The sequence below is a fragment of the Dipteris shenzhenensis genome, chromosome 28 (assembly GCF_047967505.1).
Source record: "Dipteris shenzhenensis isolate YYH24624 ecotype China chromosome 28, Dip_SZ_1.0, whole genome shotgun sequence".
Taxonomy (NCBI): Eukaryota; Viridiplantae; Streptophyta; class Polypodiopsida; order Gleicheniales; family Dipteridaceae; genus Dipteris; species Dipteris shenzhenensis.
The window spans coordinates 50,751,594-50,778,959 of NC_141623.1; the positions used below are offsets into that span (position 1 = coordinate 50,751,594).

General features: G+C 46.2%; 1 protein-coding gene across 1 annotated transcript in view; it reads right to left on the minus strand.

Annotated features, from left to right (window-relative positions):
- Positions 1–27,366, minus strand: part of HAP2 (hapless 2) — a 198,702-nt gene that overhangs the window by 15,971 nt on the left and 155,365 nt on the right. Inside the window, exons 7-8 of the mRNA XM_087399558.1 lie at positions 18,188–18,269; positions 15,270–15,410 (exon numbers count right to left, since the gene is read on the minus strand). Of these exons, the coding sequence (XP_087255684.1) occupies positions 15,270–15,410; positions 18,188–18,269 (223 nt within the window). The remainder of the gene's footprint in view (positions 1–15,269; positions 15,411–18,187; positions 18,270–27,366) is intronic.

A 27,366-nucleotide genomic window follows, 5' to 3' on the forward strand; every position in this document is an offset into this window, starting at 1 on the left:
GGAGGGGTGGAGCGGAGGGGCAAGGGGGAGAGACGGAGCGGGGGGGGGGGGGGGTGTGCGTGGCGAGGGGGGGCGGAGCGAGGCGGGGAGGGTGAGGCGGGGTGGGGGGGTGTGAGTGGAGTGGAAGCGGGGAGGGGTGGAGCGGAGGGGCAAGGGGGAGAGACGGAGCGGGGGGGGGTGAGCGTGGCGAGGGTGAGCGGAGGTGCGAGGGGGGGTGAGCCGGAGGTGAGCGGGGATGGCGAGGGAGGGGGAGGTAGAGGTACGGAGGGGGAGGGGGAAGCTCGCAGGAGCTTACGGGTTCACAGCAAGGGAAAGCTAAGAAACTTTGTTGAGCTGTTTCAAGAAGCTGGAATACCGGTTCTGTTATTGGCCTATTCATCTCAGGAGATTGTATCCCACCCTCTTCAATCACTATGTGTGATAAATCCACAAGCCTATTTCTGTCCCCTTTACCAGACCCACTACCATCAAGTATTCTTCGCCGGAGAGCATCCAAATTTGGTCCTGTACCCAAGTGTCTTCCATTCATAAAGGCATTGTAGTGGGCACTCTGAAGGACACTCATTGCAAGATCTGCTGCACAAGCATCATACAATGTTATGTGTTTTGCATATCCATGTGCTGCTCTCATGCTAGAATGTTTTGTCTCTGAAAGGTTCACTGTAGGAACAAATCCAGAGTGCTCTTCTTGCCGCAAGAACATTCCCCCCCACTGGTTGACTCTAACATCCCACCAAGCAAGCCACGTATGCAATGTTGGTAGCTCACTCTGCTTCACATGAATTGGGGACCAATACAAATTCAATGGTTGTTTGCATTGGTCTGCAGAAGTTGAAGTTGTTGCCTCTCTCCACTTCCGACATAAAACTTTATTCTCCTTCTGAAATTGTGGCTTAATGCATCGTCTGGTGTGCTCAACCATGCTCATCTCCCAATGGAAAACACAAGTTCTTTCTCTACCATCCATCACATTTTCAGGTCCACCATTGTAAACAATGCGGAAAGCCAGCCAATTTGCTCCTACTCCATCTGCCATGAATCCACGGAATTCAGGTTTTTTAAAATCATTCTTCTCCATTGTATTGTCCGGAAGCAGGGAGGCAAAAGAAGAAATGGCATAGATGTGTTGGAGATCATGTCTACGGGAGATTCCAAAGAAATCAATTGGAAAATCAAACAAGTCTTTGTTTCCCAGGTATGCAACCTTCCTGGCAGGTTACTTGTAGTGATGACCTAAATCAGAGCTCATCTTTACCCTGATAAGTTAGGCATTTAGACATGTAGTCAAAAGAGAAAGAGCAGGCCATGGTGGAACGTTAGAAAGAGCAGGCAAATGAGAGAAAATGGACAAGGAAAAGGTTTTAGGAAGTGTAGGCACACAACTGGAGAGATGAGAAAGAAACAGAGAACCAGGAAAGCACGAAAGCCAGCAAGAGGGGAACATTAAATCAATCCATTCAATTCAATCAATCCGTTGGAAGGATGGGGACGAGGAGCGTTTCAACGACACGCTGAGAATATGCGCCGCTGGCATTCTCTGAGAACTCCCTCGCTCACCGCCTTGGCTCCTCTCAATCTCTTTGCCTGGTGACAGAAGCGTGGTAGGGGGGCGAGCAAAGAGCAAATAGCAAATAGCATGGCGGGGAGTTGAGCAAAGAGCAGCCAAGCGGGAAGGCTCATGGTAGGCAGGGTGGAGCCAGGCAGAGCTAGCGGGGAGTAGCCAGAGCAGTGTGGAGAGGAGCAAGGCATGGAGGAGCAGCATGGCGGGGTGGAGCGTGGCGTGGAGGAGCAGCAGCATGGCGGAGGGAGAGCAGGGAGCAGCATGGCACACAGAGTGAGAGAGAGAGAGAGAGAGAGAGAGAGAGAGAGAGAGAGTATTAAAGTCTTCAGAGTGGTTTAGTGGTTTAGTGGTGCGGTGATCCAGCTCACTTGCACATGGAGAATTTACACCACCTTGACCAGAAGAGGTTGGCGAGTTAGGAAGTCAGGAAGTCGCCGTAGCCATCAAGAGAGCCAATGGCCCAACGGCTATCCTTAGAAGGGGGGGCGATTCTCAGCGAAGAAGGGATCCTCCAAGGCGGGGATGAGGATGAAGGCGAAGATGGAGAGGGGAGGGGGAGATTCAGCATTGAGCATTCGGCGTTCGGCACTGGAGCGGGAGAAAGGAGAGTGTGAGGAGAGATAGAGGCTGGAGCTATGAGCTCGCCAAGGAGAGTGTGTGGAGAGACTTGTGTGTACCCTCTGTCTACTATGGGGATAGACTTGTGTGTTCTTGTGACTTGCGACTTGTGACCTATAGACACTGGTCCAGTGATATGTACTTTGGCCATCTTGGTCACTTTCTCATTTTTCTTCTCTCTTCCCGAGATGGGGATTGTTCACTAGTGTATGACGAGGTTTTCTTATTCTGCTTATGTTGTGGAGTTCTCATGTGATTGTCATTTAGCATAGTGCACTCGTACGTCGTTGTTCACTGCAGTACATCATACAACACTCGCACACCACTGCACGGTGCACTCTACGCGATCCATTGCATTAGAGCATTGCAACACTCATGCTTCTCACGCCAGCAGCCTTTGGCCTCCAGTAACACCTCCGGAAGGATAGGAACCCCTCTGCTCAGACAGTTTATGGCGATCACGGTGGTGTTAAGTAGCACAAGTGAGGTGGTGATCTAGGGTCCTAGAAAGAGGTCTTATGCCGAGTAGTTATGAAACATTTGAAGGAGCTAGTGAGAGAACTAGGAGGTACTTGAGGAGAGTGGAGAAAAGACTTCCGGCATACCAAAGTCGGTACAAGAAGCATTACGTGTGACGTAAGTTTGCGAAGTCCTCAACTCAAGCACAAAGTGAGCCCATTGGAGCAGTAGCCAGAGCAAGTAACTTCATTGACACTCTCATTGACTTGGATCAACAAGAACCCTGGTGGTCAGATCCGCACTCCAGAGAAGAAGAAGTGCAAAGCAGAGAATAGGCGAAAGAAGAGGGTACGAAGGACGAGGGCTCCTCAGGGACTCATCAAGGCAGCACCTCTCCTCTTCTTGCAACGATGTCTTCATCAACCACCTTTTTGCCTGAGTGGTGACTCCATCTACTCCCGCCTCGACCTCTGCTGGACAAGCTGCTACCTCATCTGTTATGCATAGCTCGGGGCTCCTAGCAATCTTACTTCCACATCTATCTCACTCGGGGGTACTTTTGCTCCGGCCATGCCTTTACCTGCCATGATGGTTTCATCTCCCTTTCCATCCACACCGGTCCTGCCTTTTCCACCACCTCCTTCCTTCCCTACTACCTACTCATCCATGACTTCAACTCTGTCCCTCTCTTTTCCAAATGCTCTCCCATCCTCTTTAACCCCCACATCTTCTATGTTCTCTCCCTTTCCCTTTGCAACACTGAGACCCTCCGCATATGCACTACCATCTATGTATACTTTCTCTATGGCTACATCAGTAGTGACTTCCTCATTGTGGTCCTCCACAAGAGGTGTTGTCGGTGTGATCTCCTCCTCTAGAGCACCCACACTCTCCTCCTCTAGAGCACCCACACTCATTACGGCCCCATCGGGACTCCCTCCAACTCTTACATCTAGTTTAGCCTCTCCGGTGGGGATGGCCGTTCTCAGTCCTGCAGACAGAGCTAGACTTCTTGAGCTACTCAACAAGGTCCTCGTAAAGACTCAAAAACTCAAAGGCCATCTCCATGAGGATGCAGAAGCTCATGTGAGGAAATTCCTCACAGCATGTAAAGCTAAAGGTGTGGAGAATGAGCATGCGTTCCTTCAGATCTTCCCCTCGTCATTGGAGGATGCTGCGGATGTATGGTGTAGTCAATTTCCCCCTGACCACTTTGAGACGTGGACACACCTAAGGGAGGAATTCTTACGCACTTTCAAGTTGGGAAAATTTGAGCACATGATTGTCCAAGAGTTATCCACTGACACCATGAAGAAAGCATCTTGAGATGGACACAAGGGTGAGGGTCTTGGCAGCAAAGATGTATGTGCCACCTAATGATGTTGTCATGAAGGGGTGGTTTTTTAAAGCATTACCCCCTACCATTTCTATAAGGTTGGTTGATAAACTCCCTGAACATGCCTCACTTCAAGACTTCCTAAAAGAAGCTATCGAGATGGAACGGTCACAGCTAAGTTTTACCTCATCAACGACTACGTCCACCCAACTCCCAACTCATGTGAGGAAATTCCTCACAGCATGTAAAGCTAAAGGTGTGGAGAATGAGCATGCGTTCCTTCACATCTTCCCCTCATTATTGGAGGATGCCGCGGATGTATGGTACAGTCAATTTTCCCTTGACCACTTTGAGACGTGGACAGACCAAAGGGAGGAATTCTTACGCACTTTCAAGTTGAAAAAATTTGAACACATGATTATCCAAGAGTTATCCATTGATACCATGAAGCTTGGAGAAAGAATCTCTAAGATGTACACAAGGATGAGGGTCTTGGCGGCAAAGATGTATGTGCCACCTAATGATGCTGTCATGAAGGGGTGGTTTTTGAAAGCATTACCCCCTACCATTGCTATAAGGTTGGTTGATAAACTCCCTGAACATGCCTCACTTCAAGACTTCCTAAAAGAAGCTGTCAAGATGGAACGGTCACAACTACATCACATTTCACTAGGGCAGTGTGAGAGGAGGCTGAGACATCACCATATACACCTCTTCACCAGGATATCATGGATTTCTCGAGTCGCATAGATGGTCTCCTAGTTGGAGACTTTAATGTGAGGACAAGAGTGCGCCAGGTACCACAACTAGATTTCCAAGAGAATGCAGTTCTACTCCCTGACATAGATTTCGGTGACACTAGCATATCACGAGTGTCCGGTGATAGGCGAGCCCCCATCACCACTTATGGGCATGCACTCCTTGATATAGGTATGGCACATGATCTCATTCTCTATAATGGTCTTGAGCGATGGCCCCTTCACTTGCTTTTCACATGGAGGACGGTCTAGCATGGTGGATTACATCCTAGGATCCCCTACCTTCACATCACAAATCACAGACTTCGGTGTTTCACCACCTACACCTAGGGCTGATCACACGTATCTTTTCTTTAGCATCACCACCCCTCGCCTCGCCACACCATCCACCACACCACCTAGCTACACTAGCTACCATGACACTCTTTGATCACAACCTCTCACTAATATACTACGCACAGCTATACACCCTACTCACCTACATTGATCACATACCTCTCGTAGAGGACCGTGCCGCTCTGATTAGCCAATAACTGCATGAGGCTTCCCTTCACACACCTTCCCATACACCACATGTAATAGTTGGTATGATGAATAGCGTAAGGCTTTTTGCCGACAACTTCAATTCGAGTCCAAACATGGCTTCTTGAGCGAACCGGACACGATACGTGAGTACCGCTGTTGTCTAGTACCCCGATAGAAAGGAGACTTGATTCGCTGAAACGAGGAGGAATTATTGAACATTCTGTTTAGTGTAATAACTCCAAGGAATTCTAGTGGAGGTTCCTGGAATGGGGGTCCCCCTTACCACTCACAGATACTCAGGTTTGGCACACCTACGCCCGCACATTATATGACATCCCCAATCAGCCCACTCTTGATCTCTCGCATATACCACGACCCACCTCTTGCAATTTATTCAAAGGGGGGCGTCAAGGATGCAATGATGAAGCTTCATAATGGCTGAGCAAAGAGCAATGTGCCTCGGTTTCCCACGCACATGGACCCTTAACACCATTACACCTAATCACAAGGCAAGGGATCCCATCAGCCCAAAAAATAACATGACCTTACGATTGGGCATGTCATATCCAAGATATATGCCTTACTACTTAACATGGAGGTCAGCCGGTATGCAGAGACATAGGGACTCAAGGCAAAGGAGCAGGCACGGTTCTGACATGATCATGGGACCATGGACCACATACTTACACTCAGGAGTGCCATAGAGGAGGCCAGGGCATGGAAGCAGAGGGTCTATTGCTGCTTTGTAGATTTCCGCAAAGCCTTTGATACACTGCCACAAGCACGCCTCATCAGGCGGTTATAGGAGCTAGGTTATGACTAGGAGATTGTATGGGCTGTTATGGCATTATACGAGAGGCTTTCCAGCAGTGTTCAGATGGGCAGTGGAAGATGAGATCATGAGCTCCATTGGGTTCAAACAATGCTGCCCGCTTTCTCTGACCTTGTTTGGCCTCTATATAGACAAGCTTGACTCTTCACGAGGACACTAGGGGGAGTTTAGGAAATGGAGTTTAAGTAAGTTCTATCAAGCAGGAGATGACTGCAAATGTCAATAACAAAGTCAACAAAGCTGATTTATACATGGAGGTTAAAGAGCAGCAAACCAAAGTACAAAATAAAATGATACTGCGCATTGGGGGATTGCAAGATGGATGCATTGGAGGCGGTGAGAAGGGTCTTATAGAAGACAAGATATTATGCCTCAAGAAAGAAATATCACAAATCAATTGGGATGAAGATGACATGAGCGATGTTACCCAAAAAGGAAACAAGCAAAGGTACACTTCAATGAGAGGGCAGCAAGAATCAAGATTCTCATACAAACATGCAAGCTACAGGATACAAGAATTTGGAGATTTGAGGAGCTCACTCCAAGCCAGCTCAAACAAAGACACGTCGAACTCACAAAAGTCAAGGAAGCACGCAAGGAAGGTAAATGGGCAGTCTACCGGGATGGACAGGCTTTGATTCGAGAATTCAAATCTAAACCCAAAGACTCTTAGTCTTAAACTGATGTTATCCAAGCCATTTTTACAAGATACAATTTGTATTTAGTCATGCATCTAAATAATTGGGGCTGAGCTACCTTGAGCGCTCCCTCAACTTTCTGGGTATCCACATGTATCTGCAATTCTTTGGTGTGTACTTTGTCCCATAGACCCGTGAGGTCTTCCGAGGATGTTAATATTTCTCTCTCTCTCTCTCTCTCTCTCTCTCCATAGATGTAAAAAGATCTTATGCGGACTTTAATAGAATCATATCATATCATCTCTCTCTCTCTCTCTCTCTCTCTCTCTCTCTCTCTCTCTCTCCCTCCCAGAGACGTTGATTTAAGGGGTTATGAGCCTATATGAGTCGATCAGAGGAAGAGGAAGAGTTCAAGCCCCAGGAGGTATATCAGACTGGGTTGAGAGCACGATTGGGGTGAAGCAGGGTTGCCCTCTCTCGCCGACCCTCTTTGGACTCTACATCGATGAGATCACATCCTTCCTAGACCGACTGGGCGGAGAGGGCTCACCATTGGCTGACCTCCTGATTCAGATACTACTATATGCCGATGACATAGTTCTTCTATCTTCATCGGCTGAGGGATTACAAAAGCATCTGGATGCTCTTGAGGTATTCTGCAGAGAGAGGGACCTAACTGTCAACCTTGGCAAGACCAAGGTCATGATCTTTAATACCTCACATCCAGCGCTTCTTCGACACAACTTCACATACAGAGGGGAGCCAGTGGAGATAGTACAGTCCTATACATATTTCGGCACGGTCTTCGCAGGACCCATTTTCTCGATGACCCAGGTTGCCAGGGCACGACTCACACGAGGCCGGAGCGCTCTGGCCTGACTAGAGAGACAGTGCTTCCAGGCACATTTCCAGGATCCTCCGACGAAGAGCTGGCTCTTCGACACTCTAGTATGGCTGACCGCCATGTATGCAGCGTCCTTCTGGGCGAGTGACATTCCAGCAGCAGATTGGAGGAAGTTTGAGAGGCTACAGGTCTCAATGGGATCCAGGATGATACGGAGTAAGCCCTTTGTTCCACATGAGATCATACAGGCAGAGTTTGCCATGACGCCACTATATGTCGATGCTATCTTTCAGACAATGACTTTCATTCACGGGGTAGGGGCTCTAGCTCATTAGAGACTACCGAGGGTAGCTTTCGAATCATCTCGACGCCTAGCAGGTGAGGGAGCAGCCACCTGGTATGCACGCACAGACACATGGCTGACTAGCCATGGCATTCAGATGGACAGACTACCCCCATTTTAGTATAGCATGGATGCCCCTCCTGAGCGACTTCCGCGCGATGAGATTAACCGTATCATACGGTTAGACCTCCTCCAGCTCACCACATCCCAGACTTGGTTGAGGGACCAGCCGCTCCCCACCAAGATGCAGTTCTATCGTGATCACTTCCTCAGAGTCTTTGATGACGGTTTCATTATCCGACCTCCTTATCTAAAGACAGAGGAGTCTCACATCACTCCAGATCGCCATTGGCCAAATACGAGTTTCCTCCCATCAGCTTAGGATTGAGGCGGGACGGGCTGCAAGTCTACCCAGAGAATACAGGATCTGCACACTATGCGACATGGATACCGTTGAGACTGAGGAGCACTTCCTATGTAGCTACCCAGTTTACTATGAGATACGAGGGCGATATCATTGCCTTTATGAGGAGAGGACCGGCTTCGGCCCGCTCTCTCGATTGATACACTTCCAGGACCAGGTCTTTGTAGGGTTGTACTTGATGGAGATGCGCCGACACCGAGAGGCACTACTGAGACAAGCTAGAGCACTATCAGCACCGGACAGAATACAGGATATAGAGCCGAGGTTACAGACTTCTATGCCTTCGAGACGGCTCCTGGACATAGTGGAGTTGAGGATGAGGAGATTGTCGACATGAGAGCAGCCTAGATCAATAGTCGGTCACACCAGACTCTTCGGACTACTAGAGCGCACACCATTGAGGTTCGTCCCATCACAACACTACTTGTAGGGGACCGCCAGAGCCAGAGACGACGAGGGATCACGATCCACGTAGCCCGACGGGTACTGAGATCGAGGCGACTGTGGCCACCACCTAGATGCGAGACAGCCCGACAGTTACAGATATGCAACATCTTCATGGCCCAGCGGAGAGACCTGAACTGACTTGATCTAGACACTTCTAACTCTTGATTCAATTTCTGATTTTGTCTCTATTCTATTCTATTTAGACACTAGATTAGTACTTGGCAGGGGCTTTAGCTCACCCCCTTGCCCCAGCCCACAGAGGCTTGTATGAGATCTTTTTTTGATGCTGTATCACTCTGTCCCATAGACCCGCGAGGTCTTATGAGGAGGTTAATATTTCTTTCTTTCTTTCTTTCTCTCTCTCTCTCTCTCTCTCTCAGCCACCCCCCGCTACCCTCAACTACCCCCTGCCTCCTTCCAACCACCCCCGCCAGCCCTTCAGGCACCCCTGCAGCCCTTCAGCCCCCTGCCATCCATGCCTCTGTCGCGGCCCCTGCCCTGCCAGGTTGCACCACCCCCAGCTACACCTGCACCATCTAACACAAGCCCTCAGGGCTAGTTCCATCTGCTCTGCCTCCAATGGACCTGCAACTCAAGATTCTCGAAACACCAACAAACTGTGGCAGGGGGCTCCTAGCCCCCCCCTGTGGGCTGCTATCTCTGTCCAAAAACCCCCAACTGCCCTTGGACTGCTCCAGGGTTGCCATGGACAGCCCCTAAGGTGTGGAAAAACCCACAGGACCACACAGAAGGACCTGCAAAAATAAAGAACAGAATCATCACGACGACGACGAGCTATGTAAAAGCTCTTGAAAGTGCAATGACAGTCTACATGGCTGGCTCACCACATAAGAATGCTTCTCTGGTCTTGACTCAACTGAGTAAATTTGTATGGCTTTGATTGAGAAAGGAGATAGCCTCGATACCACCACCGTGGCATTGATTGCAGAAAAAGCACACATTGACAAAACATTGGATGAAATCAAGAAACAAGGAGGACGTATGCAAGAGGAACGGAGGAAGGAGAAAAGCAAGAAAGATGAATGGAAGAAGGAGAAAGAACATGGGAAGCTGAAAAGACCAGCCTCAATGATAAAATGCAAGCCATGGCGACAGAATTACAGGAGCTGAGGGACATGCAAGGGACACCGGAAGGGACGTGCAAGGCAATGAAAGAGCTGAAATCTGAGAATTGGCAGCCTTACAGACTACCATACAAAGGAAGGATGCTGAGTTCACACAACAAATCACTAAAGGGAATACAGATCTGCTAGAATGCAGATATGCAGATCTGGGGGTGTGGCTGTCCTTTTCAAATTAGCTCTCAGGCCACTCCTTTCAGTGGTTAGAGTGGAACCATGTCTTGGACTTTGGTTCCAATTGTGGTGCAGGTACTATTTCACTGTGTATCTGCAATATTTCTTGTATGATTTCCTGTTTTCACTTGTTCTCCATGTTGAAGACTTTCAGCTCCAAAGATGCTTAGCTTCTCTGAGCTCTTGCTATAGATAATAGACTTGTTCTTGTAGGTACAAATTCATAAGTTTGCTTCATTGACTATGAATTCAACGCATAAGGGGAGTAAGTCAGGGCAAAGCCGGTGATGGCAGCGTATGACATTCTTTGAGGTGGGGTGGCAGGAACAGCTGCTGCTGTTTGTTTTGGGCATTCAAGGCCCCCTTGGCTGTGCAGTAATCCCCTGAGCTGGGCTAGGGGGTCAGTCCAAACTCAAGGCTTGGAAGGAGCTAACCTGGAGCTACCTCCTCGACCTACTCGATGTGCTGGCTGAGCTGAACAGGGAACCTAGGGCTTGGAGCACTGTGGCGACCTCAGAGACTGAGAGCTTGTCTGCCCGCACCATGCCTTGATCTGCTGCTTACCCATGATGGACCTATTGGAGCAACGAACCTGCCCGCTGTTGAAGGAGCGGGGAGGGAGTGGGGAGGGAGTGAGGGAGCGGAGAGGGGCAGGCTGCCCAGGTTAACAATCAACAACATCCTATGACTAACTTCCTCTCTTGATGATGCCATACTTCACCAAAGCTATTGTTGCCTGAGATCATCTCTTTTTCCCTCAGCTGGCTGTGGATTTGGTCCCCCAGACATCATATAGAGGTTCAAACACCTTGCTTGATAGCTAACCAGTTGGTTCCCCTTGCAACAGCTGCTCTTGTTTGTTTTGGGCATTCAAGGCCCCCTTGGCTGCGCAGTAATTCCCTGAGCTGGGCTAGGGGGTCAGCCCAAACTCAAGGCTTGGAAGGAGCTAACCTGGAGCTACCCCCCTGACCTACTCAATGTGCTGGCTGAGCTGAACAGGGAACCTAGCGCTTGGGGCACTGCGGTGACCTCAGGGGCTGAGAGCTTGTCTGCCCGCGCCATGCCTTGATCTGATGCTTGCCCATGACGGACCTATTGGAGCAACGAACCTGCCCGCTGTTGAAGGAGCGGGGAGAGAGTGGGGAGGGATGAAGGGAGCGGAGAGGGGCAGGCTGCCCAGGTTAACAATCAACAACATCCTATGACTAACTTCCTCTCTTGATGATGCCATACTTCACCAAAGCTATTGTTGCCTGAGATCATCTCTTTTTCCCTCAGCTGGCTGTGGATTTGGTCCCCCAGACATCATATAGAGGTTCAAACACCTTGCTTGATAGCTAACCAGTTGGTTCCCCTTGCAACGATCCCCCATGACCCATCGCTCTCATGAAAACAATTATGCTAGGCCATGTGTGCCCTTTTGTAGAGACATTGCAATATATTATCTACCTATTCTTCTCATGTTAGACATCAGCCTTTGGAGTGGATGCCTGTTTTAGTTTCTCCATTCCTTACCTTTATTGCATTTGGCTTTCTTCAATCTCATAGACCCTTCAGAATTTTTAATAAACCTTTTCTTTTTCTTCAATGAAAAGACTTCTATAAGTATGAAAGAAACCCGCCAAGCATAAGCTTGAAAGCAGAAGTACATCATGCAAGCATGAGAGAAAAAACCTCCTCAAAAGGAGCTAGAAAAACGCCAGGGTGGAGGCTGAAAGTGTCACCTAATTTCTGTAGTCATCTCTGAGAAGAAGGGGGAATCCCTCCATTCTCTAAGGAAAGAAGTCCTCTTGGCAGTGGCAGCCCGGGAAGAACCCTGCATGGTAGCCCAAATGGCCATCAGAGTATGAGTCGTGTCCGTCCAAATCGTGGTCAATGTGTGGAGCATGGTGAACCTGAGATCCCTCCATAGCCTCAATGCATCTGGCTCTCCAAATGTGCCATGCTGAAATACTAGCTAGTATCTCCCAGGAGGAGGCATGCACCAATCTGAAAGGTAAGGCGGGAACAAAATCTATAGAGCATGACTCAACAATATGCCGTCGGATCGAGAAAGGCCCATGAAGAGTCATGTCTCTCATAAAACACATGAGGCCCCAAAAGAGTAAGCCAAGCAATTGAGCCCCAAGTCATAAAGAATGGAAAGGGTGCGAAGGTGCTGAAAATCCTGGCAACCCCTTTTCAAATTATCCTCGCCTGCCTGCCTGCAGTCCCATAAACAATGTTGGATGGATTCCTTTGTCGCCATGCAACGAGGACACATAGCATCTGCCCCAAACCGTGATCTCCACAAGTTCACTGCAATCCCTCCATGGATAGAAAGCCAGGAGAAAAGAGCGATCTTTCTAATCCGGAGGGATTTCCAAAGCCTCTTCCAGAAAACCCTCTGCAACTCCTGAGAAATCTGAAAATTCTCCCAATGAGTAGCTCTGGAAGGTCTCCAGCCTTTGCAACTAAGCTTGAATCTCCTAGCATTATTGACCGTGTAATGAAAGAAGGGGAGGCTCCTCTCTCGGTGCTCTTCGTCTATCCACTCCCACTCCCCAGGGTCCCATTGCAAAAACTTTATAGGGACACCTCCATAAAGCCACAATCTCCAAGAACCCAGTGCAATAAGAAGCGGGTCAAGATCAAGGTACCATCAGAAGCTTTCCTCCCGTGTGGACATCAAATACAATGGCATCCTCACCTGCACGTCGGAAGGCAATAACCTATAGAGGGATGTTCAGTCTAGAAAAAGTCCCCATCCAAGTGGAACAAGTTATATGCATATCCTCTATATCTAACCACTCCATGGTATGGCTGCATCAATCTGCTGGGGATCCTTCCTGCACTCCCTCTGAGGTGACTCACCAAGTCGTCTCTGCTGCTAGCAAGTGGCAGCTTCCCGAAAGCCTTCCAAGAACCCACCGAGGAGGCAGGTCCCCTCTCCTATCTAGACCACTGCATATAATGAGAGGTGCCAAGTGGTTTGCCATGCTCATCCAATATATTGTCATTCCACATGACATGCTGCCTATCAATCTCTTCTCGAGAGGATGGTGAAGCTCTCCGACGAGTACTCCTGAAGCCAATCCAAGCCTTCAGGATAGCCGCCATAAGAGGGGATGAGGGGGACCTGAGATGGGCTGAAGTGAAAATCCATCTAGTGCTGTCCGGCCAATCTCCTCCTGATGAGGGTGTACGAGACTGAATGTATCGTATGAAACATTCCTTCCACGACTCTTGCCCCAACAAGAGTCCCCTCACCACCATCTTGCAAAGTAATGCCTTGCTCTGCAAATCTGGATCAATATGTTAAGGCCCCCTTCCCTAGTGGGGAGAATGCATGTGTCCCAAGCCACCCTGGCAACAGAATTTGATGTGCCATCAAGTCAAATCCAAAGAAAGTTCCTTATGGGTCTCTTGAGCTGAGTGATACTATCCCTAGCACGCAGCAAGAGCAAACAAACCAAGTTGTGGCAAGAAGGACCTGATTGACAATCAGTTGAGGCTCCGAGATCATCAAAACAACTAAAAAATGATATGAGGTGGACACCCCAAGAGAAATGCAAATCGATCCACCTCTATCCAGAGCCCAATCATCTACATAAAATCGATCCACCTCTATCCAGAGCCCAATCATCAACATAAAATCTGGCAATCCGTGCATGGATGGGCATCTGCCACCTCCTGTTCGACAAAAAAAAAGGGGGTGACTGTGGCTAAGTGTGAAAGGCATCATCAATCCAAACATCTTTGCCATTGAAACGAAAAAGAAAGGCATCCCAGGTTGCTCTCTCCAAGGAGTGGATGCCACCCTCTCTGCCCCCTTTCTTGTCTAAAGGCAACTCCACCATGTTGAAGTCACCTCCAATGACCCACAAATCTGCAATTGGGGCCCAAGAAAGTAATTCCTTTCAAAAAAGTATACGGCCCCCTCTATTGTTGGGGTGCATAGAGGTTGAGAAATCCAACCTTACGCCCCCCAATCGAAAAAAGTATCCACTAAGCTCTAGAGAGTAAGATAAACCCATGACCAACAACTAAAGGGAGAAAAGAATATGAAATCGAGATGCAAATTTCTCCCCTCGTGACCAAAGCGAGAGATCCCAAAAAGTCCGTCCTAAAAGCAACTTACCTAACTTTGCGTAATCTCTTGTACCTACGGCAGCGATGAGGCACACCGCCAAGGCCCTATATGTTTCATCTAACAATAATTATCGGTGTGAGGGAGTGGCGTGGAACATCTTACCTGACCTAGTGGTAGAAACAAACCCCCTCAATGGGGGAAGACCTCCTGCTAGGAAGGGAACCCAGTGGGGAAAATCCACTGGTGAGAGAACTTGTCCACCTGAGGATGAGGCAACTCTATCAAAAGGGATGCCAATCAAGCCTCGCCAAAGGTACAAGGTACAAAGTCCTCCTCAGGGAAGCCTAAGAGATCAGCCACACACACACATACATACACACAGAATAACATCTTATCAACAACTATCAATGCCTTTCGATATTATATACTTACATATCAATAACATCTTAATAGACTCCCTAAGCAAATCTTTAGGGGAAATACATTGTGAAGAACGTGGAGAACAAATTCCCCGAAGGGTACGATCAAACTCCCATAAGAGGGGTAGAGAAAATCCACGGTTGAGGCTGAAAATGCCACCTCAACCCTATAGTGGACGCCAAGAAGTATGGGGAGCCGCTCCATTCTCTAAGGAAGACAACCCTCCTAGCAGAGGCAGCGTGTGAGGATCCCTGCAACCCTCCTAGCAGAGGCAGCCCGTGAGGATCCCTGCATACTCCCCTAGATGGCCATCAAAGTGTGCACCGTGCCAGTCCAAAAACTGGACAATGTATGTGTTGGATGGACCTGGAAACCGTCTATGACCTTTGTGCACCTCAATTTCCAAATGTGCCACACTGTTATGCTTGTCAGAATCTCCCAAGAAGTGTCTATAGAAGCATGTGATGGCCTATACAGAAGATGAGGAATGCCGTCCAAAGAGGATGACTACCACATGAAAAATATTGTATATACATTACATTTAAAATATTATCTAAGAAAATAAAAGAATTATAACCTTTTGCAGTATTTGCTGAACATTAAATGCCAACTCAAATATGAATGTTAAATAGAGAGAGAACCATTATACAAAGTTTATGTATATTGCAACTCTTACCGGATTAGAGGGATGTGATAAGAAGACATTAGGAAAAATTGGAAACTGCTTGTAAGATACCAAATCTCCTTCAAGACGTGCAACCACCGTACGATCAGCATTGATGTCAACAAGATTTGTGGGGCTCAATTCCAAGCGTGTCTAATTAGAGGACAATAAAGTTTTCATGTTATGATAATACCTAAACTAAAAATAATAATATTACTTCATTCGGTTTTCTAGAAAAGTATAAGAGTAGTTGAGATGAAATATGAACATTCAAACAATCTCTCACAGGTTACACGATGCAAAAACCTCTCCCTCTACTTTAGAGGTGGAGTTCATGAATAGAAAAATTACCGATTTTCACCCGATTTTCACTCGTATATAACCAAATGTTTTTACAACCAATCAAGCACACCTGAGGAAGAGTTTTGAATTTGACATATCACGGATTCAACCAAGTCTAAGAACGAATGCCTTGGGAGAGCAAACAAATGGCCGACCGAAAAGCAGACATGTGAGTTGGGGAGCAAGTCCTTCTCACTAGTCAATGTCATGTACTGAATGCCCAACCCAAGCTAGTGGCGGCTATCAATTGCGCTACATGACAAGTGCGAGGTGGTGAGTGGCCCCAACCATCAAAAGATTTTGGCGGATGCTAGAGAAGCCAACGATCTTAGGATTTGCAAATGCCAGGAGTGTCAGTCAACGGATAGGATGTAATGGCACCTACCCTTTTGATGGATAGGTGTGAATGCTTGTAAATGCAGTGGGAAGTAAGCACCGCGAATGTCACAAAGAATCGTGTATATAAAGTCTTAGAGTCGTAGGAGCTAGAGTCGTCTTGTTGCCAAAGAAACATGTGTGCATACTATGCAGCCTCATTGCGGCGGTTGTATCTTCATCTCCATTTCAGCTAAGTAATAGAAAAATAGTATTTACAATTTGTTGTGCATCTCTCTCTCTTTCTCTCTTGCAATTCTTAAGTTGTGTGCTTTCCCTTGCCCCTATGCAACCTACATATATTGTACCTCTTTTGCACTCGTTCTCTTGCGAAGCGAACACTCAACTTGTTTATTGAAAAAGGCACATTGCTCCGCACATCTGGCGCAAAGCAAAGGGCAACGAAATGGACCATGGAACAAGGACACAATACCATGATTTGGTGTTAACATTTATCCATCATGCTGGTGGTTTGCGTTGGAAAAGCCAATGGTGAGTGCAGTGCAAACTGACTGGTGATGCAAGGACAATGCCGACAAAGATACCAACAACAAAGAGAAGAGTGAATCTCTGCAATTGAAGCTTAGGCGAGAGGGATTTGGACAACGATCGTAGAAGAAACCCTAATTGAAAGAAGTTAGAAGGCCAAACAGTTTGCAAACTGATGCCGAACGAAGAAAAGAAGAAGGGAATGACCAAGAGAGTCAGGGGTCCCAACATCCAGCAAATTTGGGTCAGTGGGAAGAACAAGAAGCGTATACTCACAACTATCACAAGGGCAAAGACCAAATCTAGGAGAGCAAGCCAAAATGGACATTTTGGAGCCAATCCACCACTGAGTCCATCAAGGTTTGCCAAAGGAAGCAAGAGGACCAAATACACATGAGACAAGAGGGAGAGAATCCCAAATCTCATCCATAGAGTATGGCGCTAATTTTACAAGTCAATACAGAGGAAGGATACTTGATCTAATTCCCCCACCACATTCATGGACAAAGCCATTGATTGATATAACCAGTACCCCAGCTAATTATCAACTAACTCAGTAAAAGGGCGAGCAGATCAGTGTGTTACTTTGCAGCATGAATGAGGACACTAAGTAGCTAAACAAAGTACAATACAAAACCACATTGTGTTCTTGGTTGATGAGTGACACAACATGAAGATAACCTACCCAATTACGGTCGAGAAAGGACAAAGAAGGAAGTACTGTTCTGAGAGTTGGATAGTGAAGAAGGGGACGAAGACAAATCAGTGATACCAAGTTTGAAAAAGAGAAGCTGAGAAATATTTTGAAGGAGAGGGGCATCAGAGGCACCAAAAAGCCCCCCAAGCTAGCATCACTAATCCAAAAACCATTGGATTTGTTCCAATTCATGTGCACACCTGCTGCAAGGCAAAACAAATCCAAGGCTACTCTAAAGGATGTGATTCATCAGTTAGCACACCAATTTGGCTAACTATTTAGTTCATCTTATCTAATTAGCACACAAGTTGTGCGCCACAATTTTGTGGTCAAAACCACTACCTCCCATGGTTTTGGTGGAAAATGTCATGGTTTGGCTCATGGTTGATGAGACTCAAGTACGCAGATTTAGCAATCAATGGTTTTCCATGTAACCAAATCATGTCGACTTAGTTCCAATGTAACCAAACTAAATGAACATAGTTCATCTAGCCAAAATAAAGTTTATGTGCATTGGTATCCAAAACACCAGTAGTATCATCAGCCAGCTCACTATCAAAGAGCTCCTCATCCTGCCTGAGAGGAAGCCTCATCCCAACAATGTCTGCTTGGGATCTCAAAAATCTGCTCATTACTTCAGCCACAAATAAATACAAGGGGTGATGGGGCAACCCTGATGGACTGATCTATAAATCTGAAACCTCTCCCCCCTTTCTTCTTTGATGAATACCTGGCTGTGAGCTGATTTGTATAAGGAGGAAGCCCCTGTAATTCATGTATCTAAGGATCCAAAACATGCAAAGGTGCCTTCCAAATTATGGAATTCACATCATATAAAACATAGATTCCTGCTAATACCTTTAATGGTTGCATTAGTCTGTGCTTACTATATCAAAATTACATTAAGTGCCCATTAGTGAAAGTTTGCAAATAAGAGTTTCTACTCATTCTTACATACAGAATCGAATCTGGAAATTGAGTTTGTATGAATAGGAGTTGAAGGTAACATTGAAAGAAATTATCTTACCACTGTGTTTCCATAGCCAATGGATATATCCACATATATTTTGAACTCCATAGTGCCTAATCCAATTACGAATGTTGGAAACCTGAGTTGTCAACACATCCAAAAAATCTACTATGATAACTCTCTCTCTCTCTCTCTCTCTCTCTCTCTCTCTCTCTCTCTGTGAGTCCAACCACAAAGCAATATCTCTGGGACTCAAAGGGACAAAGTTTGCTGCACAAAATCAGAAAAATACTGCACACCCCAGGCTAAGAATTGATTATAAAGAAGCTCACATATATGAGCAGAAAGTAGAAGCATAAATATCACGATGTTAGATGCCTTATGGATCCCAAGCAATGAATAAATGCCTGTCAGAAATACTATGGAAAACAGCTCATAAATGCTTTACATAAGGGGATAAGCGAAGGAATGCCCTGCAACCACTGGTACAAACAAGAATGCAGAACAACAAACAAAGCATGGAAAGCAGCAACACAGATGAGGAGGAGGGTAAAGCAAGATCTTACAAACAAATGGAAGAAACAAGAAAATGGATTTTCTCAAGAGAAAGCAGCCTGAGAGCTTCGAGGATCTTAAACAAAACCCCAGAAAATTTTCTTAGACATGGCAGCCATCCATAGGAGAGGAAAGCATCATGGGATGACGTGATAAAATTTGTCAAAGACCTCTATGAGAGGGATGGAGAAGAGAAGCTATGTCATGACTTCCCTTTCAAATCAATAGATGATTGCACAATAGAAAACACTGGAAAAAGGGCTGAAAACGCTAGCAAATGGAAAGGTCCAGAGACACAAAGGTTTAGTGACTCAAATCCTGAAATGGAATGGAGAAAAGACAAAGAAGATGCTTACCGAGATCATGGATAAGGCCTTAGAGGAAGGTTTCCACCCAAAAATGGCCACTAAGCAGGATTGTACCAACCCACAAAGAAGTAGACAGCAAGGTAGCAAAAGACTACAGAACCATCATGGTGAGTAGTTTGATGGCCAAATTATATGGAACCATCCTTGAGCAAAAAATCAGCAAATGGGCGGAGGAACAAGGGGTCAAGGTACCATCATAAGCAGGGTTCCATCCCAAGCATTGAATGGGGGACCACTTATTAGCCCCCTTCTTTACTTTGTCCCCATCCTTTGTTGCTCTTATGGCCACCATTGTTTTGTAGATTCTACGAAAGCTTTTTATTTTTTTTGCAAAAAAGTACTTCTATTAAGTATGAAAGAAAACCGCAAGAGCAAGTTCAATGCGGGAGTACATCATGCCATGCATGAGAAAAACCAAAACTCAAAAAGAGCTAGCAAATAACCAAGGTGGAGGATAAAAATGCCACGCCAACCCTAAAGCAGAATCAGAGAAGAAAGGCGATCCCCTCCATACTCTGAAAATATATCCCTCCTAGCAGAGGCTGCTCTAACCCATGCATCCTCACCCAGATGACCGTCAAATTATGTATAGTATCAGACAATATAGTAGCCAATGTCTGAGAAGGGATCCATGGTACCAACCCACAAAGAAGTGGACAGCATAAGATGGATCCCAGGTTCATATAGTAGCAAAGATCTGATGGGGATACCTACATAGAGCCAAAGTCTCCATGAACCTAGGGCTAGAAGAATTGGGTCAGGATCCAGGTACCTCTGTGAATCTATACCATGCTCCATATAGCCTGCAAATCTTTACCGGTTTGAAGGCAACCTCTAGACGGATATCATCTGGAAATATGTGTAGCCTCCCTCCGAAATCAACATCAAATACAAGGGTATCCTCATTTGCATCCTGCAAAGCAATAACCTGAAGAGGAATACAAGCTTCATTGCTGGAAGTGTCTTTTTCAGATATTAAATTGGATGATGCTCTCAAACATTTGGGTAAACATAAATCCCGTGGCTGGGATGGTTTGACGGTTGAATTTTTTGTTGCCTTCTGGGCTAAATTAAAGGGTCCAATCTTGCAGCTCATTAATGTAGCTTGGCAGCATCAACATCTTCCTTCAGCTTGGAAGCATGGTCAGGTCAAGCTTGTACCTAAAAAACTATTATGTGAGACTATGGCTGACTAGAGGCCCATCACTTTGATGCCTGTTATATATAAACTTATTGCCAAAATGTTGGTTCACCGGATAAAGGATATTCTTCATGATGGTCTTCATGTAAAAACACCTAGCCAAATGGAACCCGTAATAGGCATATCATCTGTATCCATCCACTCCACTAGTATAGCTGCATCAATTTGCTGAATCCTCCCTCTGAGATGACCAACAACTAATAAAATTCTATGATCCTCTAGAAGCTTTTTGAAATCTTTCCAAGGTGCCACAATGGAGGCAGGGCCCCTCTCCCATCTGGACCACTGCATATAATACGACATGCCTCATGGCCTACCATGCTCATCAAGTATGCTTTCATTCCACATGATGGGCTGCCTATCAATTTCTTTGCGAGAGGAAGGGGTAACTCTCAGAAATGTACCTCTGAAGCTGTCCCAAGCTTTCAAAATGGCAGCCATAAGAGGGGAATAAGGAGATCTGAGATGGGCTGGAATAAAAATCCATCTAGTGCTATCCATCCAGTCTCCTGCCAAGGTGGGTGTACAGGACTATATGCTGCATATAATAAAAATCCTTCCACAGCTCTCCTATCCAAGCATCAATCCTCCCACCACCATCTTAAAGAGCAATACCCTGTACTGCAAGTCTAGGTCAATGATATTGATACCCCCTTCAGAATTGGGAAGAATTAGGTTCTCCCAAGCCACCCTGGCTATGGCATCTACCGTGCCATCTAGTCCACTTCACAAAAAGTTCCTTACTGGTCTCTTGAGCTGAGTGATACTATCCCTGAAACGGCACTAGCATGAACAAACAAACGCAGTGTGGCCAGTAACTCTTGGTTGACCACCATGACCCTAGATGCAAGGTCTAGTTTGACCGAACTCCAAAAAAGGAGTTTCCTCCTTATGCTCTCCAACATAGGAGAAAACTGATGTGTAGAAGAGATGCCCACACCTACCTGGCATCCCAAATACGTGACGGAGACACCCCTCTAAATACAAGTGAACTCAATATTAGCCCCCCAGTCCGGAGTGTCCTCATTGCTGATCCAAAAGCCATTGGATTTGTGCCAGTTTATATGTGCCCATGCTGCCATGCAAAACAAATCCAAGGCTGTCCTGAAAGAAGTGAGCATTTGTGGCATGGCATCCCAAAAAACAGCCGTATCATTTGCCATTCATTGTCCAATAGCTCATCTTCCTATCTCAATGGAAGTCTCAGCCCAACAATATCAGCTTGAGATCTAATGTAGATACTCATAGAGGAAACAAACAAAAGAGGAAAGGGGGCTAAAGGGAATCCATGACAGACTGATCTAGAAATCCGAAACCTGTCTCCCCTGACTCCTCCAATAAGAACCTGGCTGTGGGATGCTTTATAAAGAACGGAAACCCTGCTAATCCAAGCATTTGTAAATCCAAAACGAAGGAGGGTTCCCTTCAAAAAGCCCCAATCTATCCTATCACTGGCTTTCTCAAAGTCCAGGAGTAGAATGGCTAGCCTTTGGCCACTGTGCATGGCCCACTCAGAAGCCTCCCAAAATGAGAAGATGTTATCAACGATGCTTCTGCCATGTACAAAGACCGTCTACGAATCATGAATGAGAATTAGAAGTATGGGCTGCAAACGTAGCCTAATTTGCACGAATCTTATACAAAGTGCCCAGTGATGGGTCTCTAAGTTCCTACAACCTCCTTTTGAAATAAGGTGAATGAGACTGAGTCAGGTATCTGACCCGAGTCCCAAACGCCGTAGAAGGCTAATCCCAAAATTCAATTTAAAAAAAGGGAGTAAGTCCATGTGAGCCTGGACATTTGTCCCTATGAAGAGCAGTCCTAAACTCTTTGTTGGTGAAAGGTGCACCAAGTGACACTCTCATATCTAGTTTCACTACCACATGTAATCACTGCCAAATAGCATCCCTAGCATCATCTCTGGCTTGCATGTTAGGATTTCATGTCAGGATTTGTTGTGAGAAGGGAGGCATAAAAATCTGTAGCAATATGCATGATGGCATCAAGGTTTGACTGTAGAACCCCGTCTAAGTCAATGAGCTGTGAAACACTTTCTCTACTATGTTTGGGCCAAGTGTAGAGAAAAAGAGCTTATTGGCTCTACCTCTTATCTGAGTCCAGAATGACTCTTGGGCATGAAAGGCATACTCTACTCTCTGATCTAACAATGTCTACTGATGAGCCCTTGCGACAGCATGCGCTTTTGAATCCAGGCATCTGTAGGCCATTTCTGCTCTTCCCTCCAAAGGGCTACCAACTGTTGGCGAATACCAACCTCTCGCCTAAGAATCTTACATCTCCTATGATGAGCGACTATGTGATAAAAGTCGCTGATATGAGTGAGGGATACAGTCCACATGTGATGGGGACGGCTGTCCACCCTGTATGTGAGAAACCCAAATCTGCAAAATGGCCTCCGTAAGGCCCTCTTCTGAATAAAAGGCATCTAGAATTCTGATATATTGGCAGAATGGCCTCTCAAACAAGGTTCCAAAACCAACAAAACAACCAGAAGGTGGTCTGAAGTGGACACCCCAATGATAATGCATACTACCCCACCTTTATCAACCACAGCCCAATCATCAACATAGAATCTATCAATCCGTGCATGGTTAGGCATCTGCACCCTCCTGTTTGACTATGAAAACATGAGTGTTGTGTGATTGAGTGTGAAAAGAATCATCATACCAAACATCTCTGTCACTGAATTGAAACAATAAGGCATCCCAAGCTGCTCTCTTCAAAGATTGAATGCCACCTTCTTTGCCTCCTTTCTTATCTGAAGGCATCTCAACCATGTTGAAATCACCTCCTATAATCCATGACTTTGCAATGGACTTCCTTCCATAGAACGACACGATCCCCTCTGATGTTGGGGGCATACAGGTTTAACAAGCCAACCTTATGCCCACCAATCAATAGAATAATCCATTGTGCCCTATAGGGAACAATAACCCCGTGTCCAACCACCAAGAGGAGCATAGAAGAAATTGAAATGCAAGTATCTTCCCTAGTGCCAAAGACAGGAGACCAAAATGTATGTCTAGAAAGCAACTTGCTTGACTTGGCACAATCTCTAGCATCGAGTTTGTGTTCCTGAAGAAAAAGTATGCCTATGGGACCCCTAGTAATACCTAGATGAAGCTACTTACGAATTAGCTGCCTACAGTGGCGATGTGGCACATCACCTAGGCCCCAAACATTCCAGCTGACAATCCTCATTAATGAGAGGAAATCGGGTGAAATACCTTACCCGACTTGGTAGTAGAGACAACCCTCTCCTGAGGAGAAACTCCTCTTCTCAATTGAAGGGAAATAAACGGGGCAAAGGACCCCCACACCTATAGAGGGGGAATCTTTGTCGATAGGAATTTCGATAATGGCCTCCCCTAAAGTGGAGGGTACAAGCAACTCCTCCATATCAAACTCTGTCATCTCTGCCACTGCTGCAAAAGAGTTCTTGTGAATCATATCTGGCATCGGAGTGCGAAGAATCCTTGCGCTCACTGGTGTGGAAGAGATAACCCACTTACCTCTATCAAAAGAGGTAGCACCTGAGGCAACAACTAGATCGAGAACCTGAGGTGAGGAAGTGCAAGCCTCGGGTATCACTAGAGGGACTGAATACTGGACAACCTCCTGAGCGGTAGTCACCAAAGTAGTAGCCATGGAGGTCCCAACATGAATAGGAGCAGAAGCCTCAATTGGGCCATCCACCTGGATGGGAATGTACGTGGTCTGCAGAGGAGTGGTCTCCAAGACAACGGTCGTCTGATCAGGCAATGGTGGTGGTCGAATTGAGACCGGAGCCCATCGAAGGATCACGGGTGCCGCAAGTGCTAGTTGTGTAGAGCGTGAGGTCAATCCCTAAGGAGCACTCTGTCGAGAATCTATACCAACACTGTGACATGGTGGAGCTGTACTCGTACTGCTTTGTGGATCGAGGAGGAGTTGTACTAGAAGGCTTTTTAGGCCTCTTCTTCTTTCTATGCAGCCCCTAGCAAAGTGTCCATAGGTCCTAAAGATCTTACACTCATCTTGTCTGCCCGCAATTTTGACTCTCTGTCAAAAATGAAGATGCATGGTGGAGAGGGAGAGAGAGAGAGAATAGGCTAGGGAGAGATATAATAATACTCAAAGAGAGACATAATGAAATGGAAATGAAATAGCAAGAGCAATGAACAAAATGAAAGTACTCACATGTAGACCAAAGAGCTTGTAGGATTGATACTTAATTGATTTGAAAATTGAGACTAGACAAGTACAGCTCTTATATAGAGCACACACACATATAAACACCAATGCATATGGGATAGCTCCCAATGTGACACATGGCATCCATAGGACACACTAGACTAGAACTCACTGGAGCACACCAAACTGACTCATTGACTCCATTTCCTAACACCCTGCCATGGAGGAAAGGTGAGTAACTATTGGAATGGAACCAAGAACAGAACATGACATTGATGGTCATCAAACTGTGCAATGACGGTCTAGAACTAGACATGGCTCCCATGCTAACTCAAAGGCAAGTGAGCATGGCTCAGAGGCTAGTGAGCATGGTATAGACTCAGGGGCTTAACTAAGATGGCTCAAAGGCTCATCATGCATGGATGCATGGCCAACTCAGAGGTCTAGGAGACTAATGCACCAACATCCTGAAACTCACATGCTAGGCCTGATAAATAGACCTATCAAAGCCAATACATGGCTCCCACATACATCCCCCTCTCGGCTCTAAGGACTAACTAGGGATATGAAGCCAAAAATCATAAATATAAAAGCAACTACATAATTTTAGGAGGACTATCCAAGGCAGAGGACCTTTATTGACATCTCAAACATTCATTTTAGAGGGACTACTCAAGGTAGAGAACCTTTATTGAACCCAATCATAGAAAATAAAAATATATTATGCACAGCAAGGGCAAAGAATCTATAAATGACCCCAAGTAGCTGCTGCACATAAGAGTGCACATCTCGATCCGAAGAAGTATGTCGGTAAAGAATATGGCGAGAATGCCCCAAATGATATGTCGATGTCGGCCATGGGAGCAGCTATAAGGAGCAATCACATGATGACTCTCAAAATGTCGCGATGTGAGTCGCCAAGATCGGAGTAGAGCCTCAAATTTGAGCAATTATGTCCAAAGGAGGCAAAATCCCAAATGAATGTACCAAATAGTAATGAAATTACATCAAAGTTAAGAAATTCCCAAAAAATTTACATCTCAGAGGCTTTAAATATGCCAAAGGACTGCAAAATCCAGAAAATCCCCGCAATTCTGGAAATTAGGGTTTTTGTCAAAAATTAGGGATTTAAAAAATTTAGGGCTTTTCAGAATTTGTTCCAAGAAAGTGTCCTAGAAACACTCAGGAGCTCTCTGATCATAAAATCCCCTAAAAATACTGAGTATCCAAGCTGAAATTTCAAAACTTTAGAAGGACTATATTTCTTCGAGTTTGGAGAGGTTCTCCCTTTTTCTCGGAGGTTTCTACCAGACTAAGATGGCACTATCAGCCTCAATCCTTTCTTTTTGGCTCTTGAGCTTTTCGTGCATTGCATGATGTATCCCGTATGGAGCTTGCTCTAACGGTTTTTCTTTAATACTTAATAGAAGTCTCTTTTTGCAAATAAAAAATAAAAAATAAAAATTCGAAACTCAACTTTTAGGGGAAAAAACACAGTTTTGACTGGTTTTCTCAGATTTCAGCACTGGATTTGTTGTTTAGAGTGTCGTTTAGCAGCAATAGAGGTGGATGACTGTAGAGATAAAGGCGGCATATGAAAAACGAGCTCAACCAAACCCTAAATCGTCCAAAACAGTGTGGCGGCGGCTGGTAGAGAAGCCGCGAACAAGCTTAGAGTGAAGTTTTTGCAATGAAGAGCTCCAAGACCAGTAGCTTCACCAATGGCAGCAGCTCCAAGCTTGAATTTGTTGAAGAAGAGCAGATCGTGGAGAGGCTAAGGGTGAGAAGGGGGCTGTCTTCCACGAGGAAAGAGGGAGAGTAGCTCCTCTTTCTTGGCCTCCCTCACCTCAATCCCTTGGAAGAGCAAGAGGGTAAAGGAAGGAAGGAAGAAGAAGAAAGAAAGGGAGGAGGAAGGATGGCTCTGATACCACATGATGATGCATGGTGGAGAGCGAGAGAGAGAGAGAGAGAGAGGGTAGGCTAGGGAGAGAGATAATGATACTCAAAGAGAGACATAATGAAATGGAAATGAAATAGCAAGAGCAATGAACAAAATGAAAGTACTCACATGTAGACCAAAGAGCTTGTAGGCTTGATACTTGATTGATTTGACACTAGACAAGTACAGCTCTTATATAGAGCACACACACACATATGAACACCAATGCATATGGGATAACTCCCAATGTGACACGTGACATCCATAGGACACACTAGACTAGAACTCACACTAAAACTCACTGAGGCCAAGGAGCTGATGATAAACCTGAGGAAGTCAGGGGAATCTGATGAAGAGGGAAGTGCCAAGCTTATCCGCTTCAATTGGATCAAAGCCCAAAGTGAAGGGTGCCAATAATATCTTTCTGTGGCCTAATTGCAAAAATCCCTTTTGAGCAAAACACTCACAATCTCTGGGATGTCGAAGAAGAGATCTGGGTTTCCATCTGCTAGTGGAGGCAAGAGCCTCTGTAGTCTCTGAAGAAGAGATTGTTTGAAAGCTCTGTCCAAAAGATCCCTGTTGCATGAGAAGGTTAAAGGAGAGGATAAAAGTCCTCTCCTTTTTTCTTTCTTGGAGGAGAAGAGGACGAGAGGAGGACGAGAGGTGGAGGAGAGGTGGAGGATACGTGGATGAGGGGAGTAGAAGAGGAGGATAGGTGGAGGAGAGGAGGAGAGGTTAGGAGGGGAGGAGCAGAGGAGGAGGAGGCAGGAGAGGGGGAGGAAGAGGTGGGGGCGGGGATGCCCCAATGGGAGGAGGAAGGGAGGGGCTTGCTTGCGGGGGCAGAGGCAGCCAAGGGGAAGAGGGCTGCAGCGTGGGGGGAGTTAGGCACTGCAGCAGGATAGGAGAGCCCGAGGGGGGGGGGGGGGGCAGGCAGGCCCGCGGGTGGGCAGGAGAGCCCATGAAAGCATTTGACATGGTA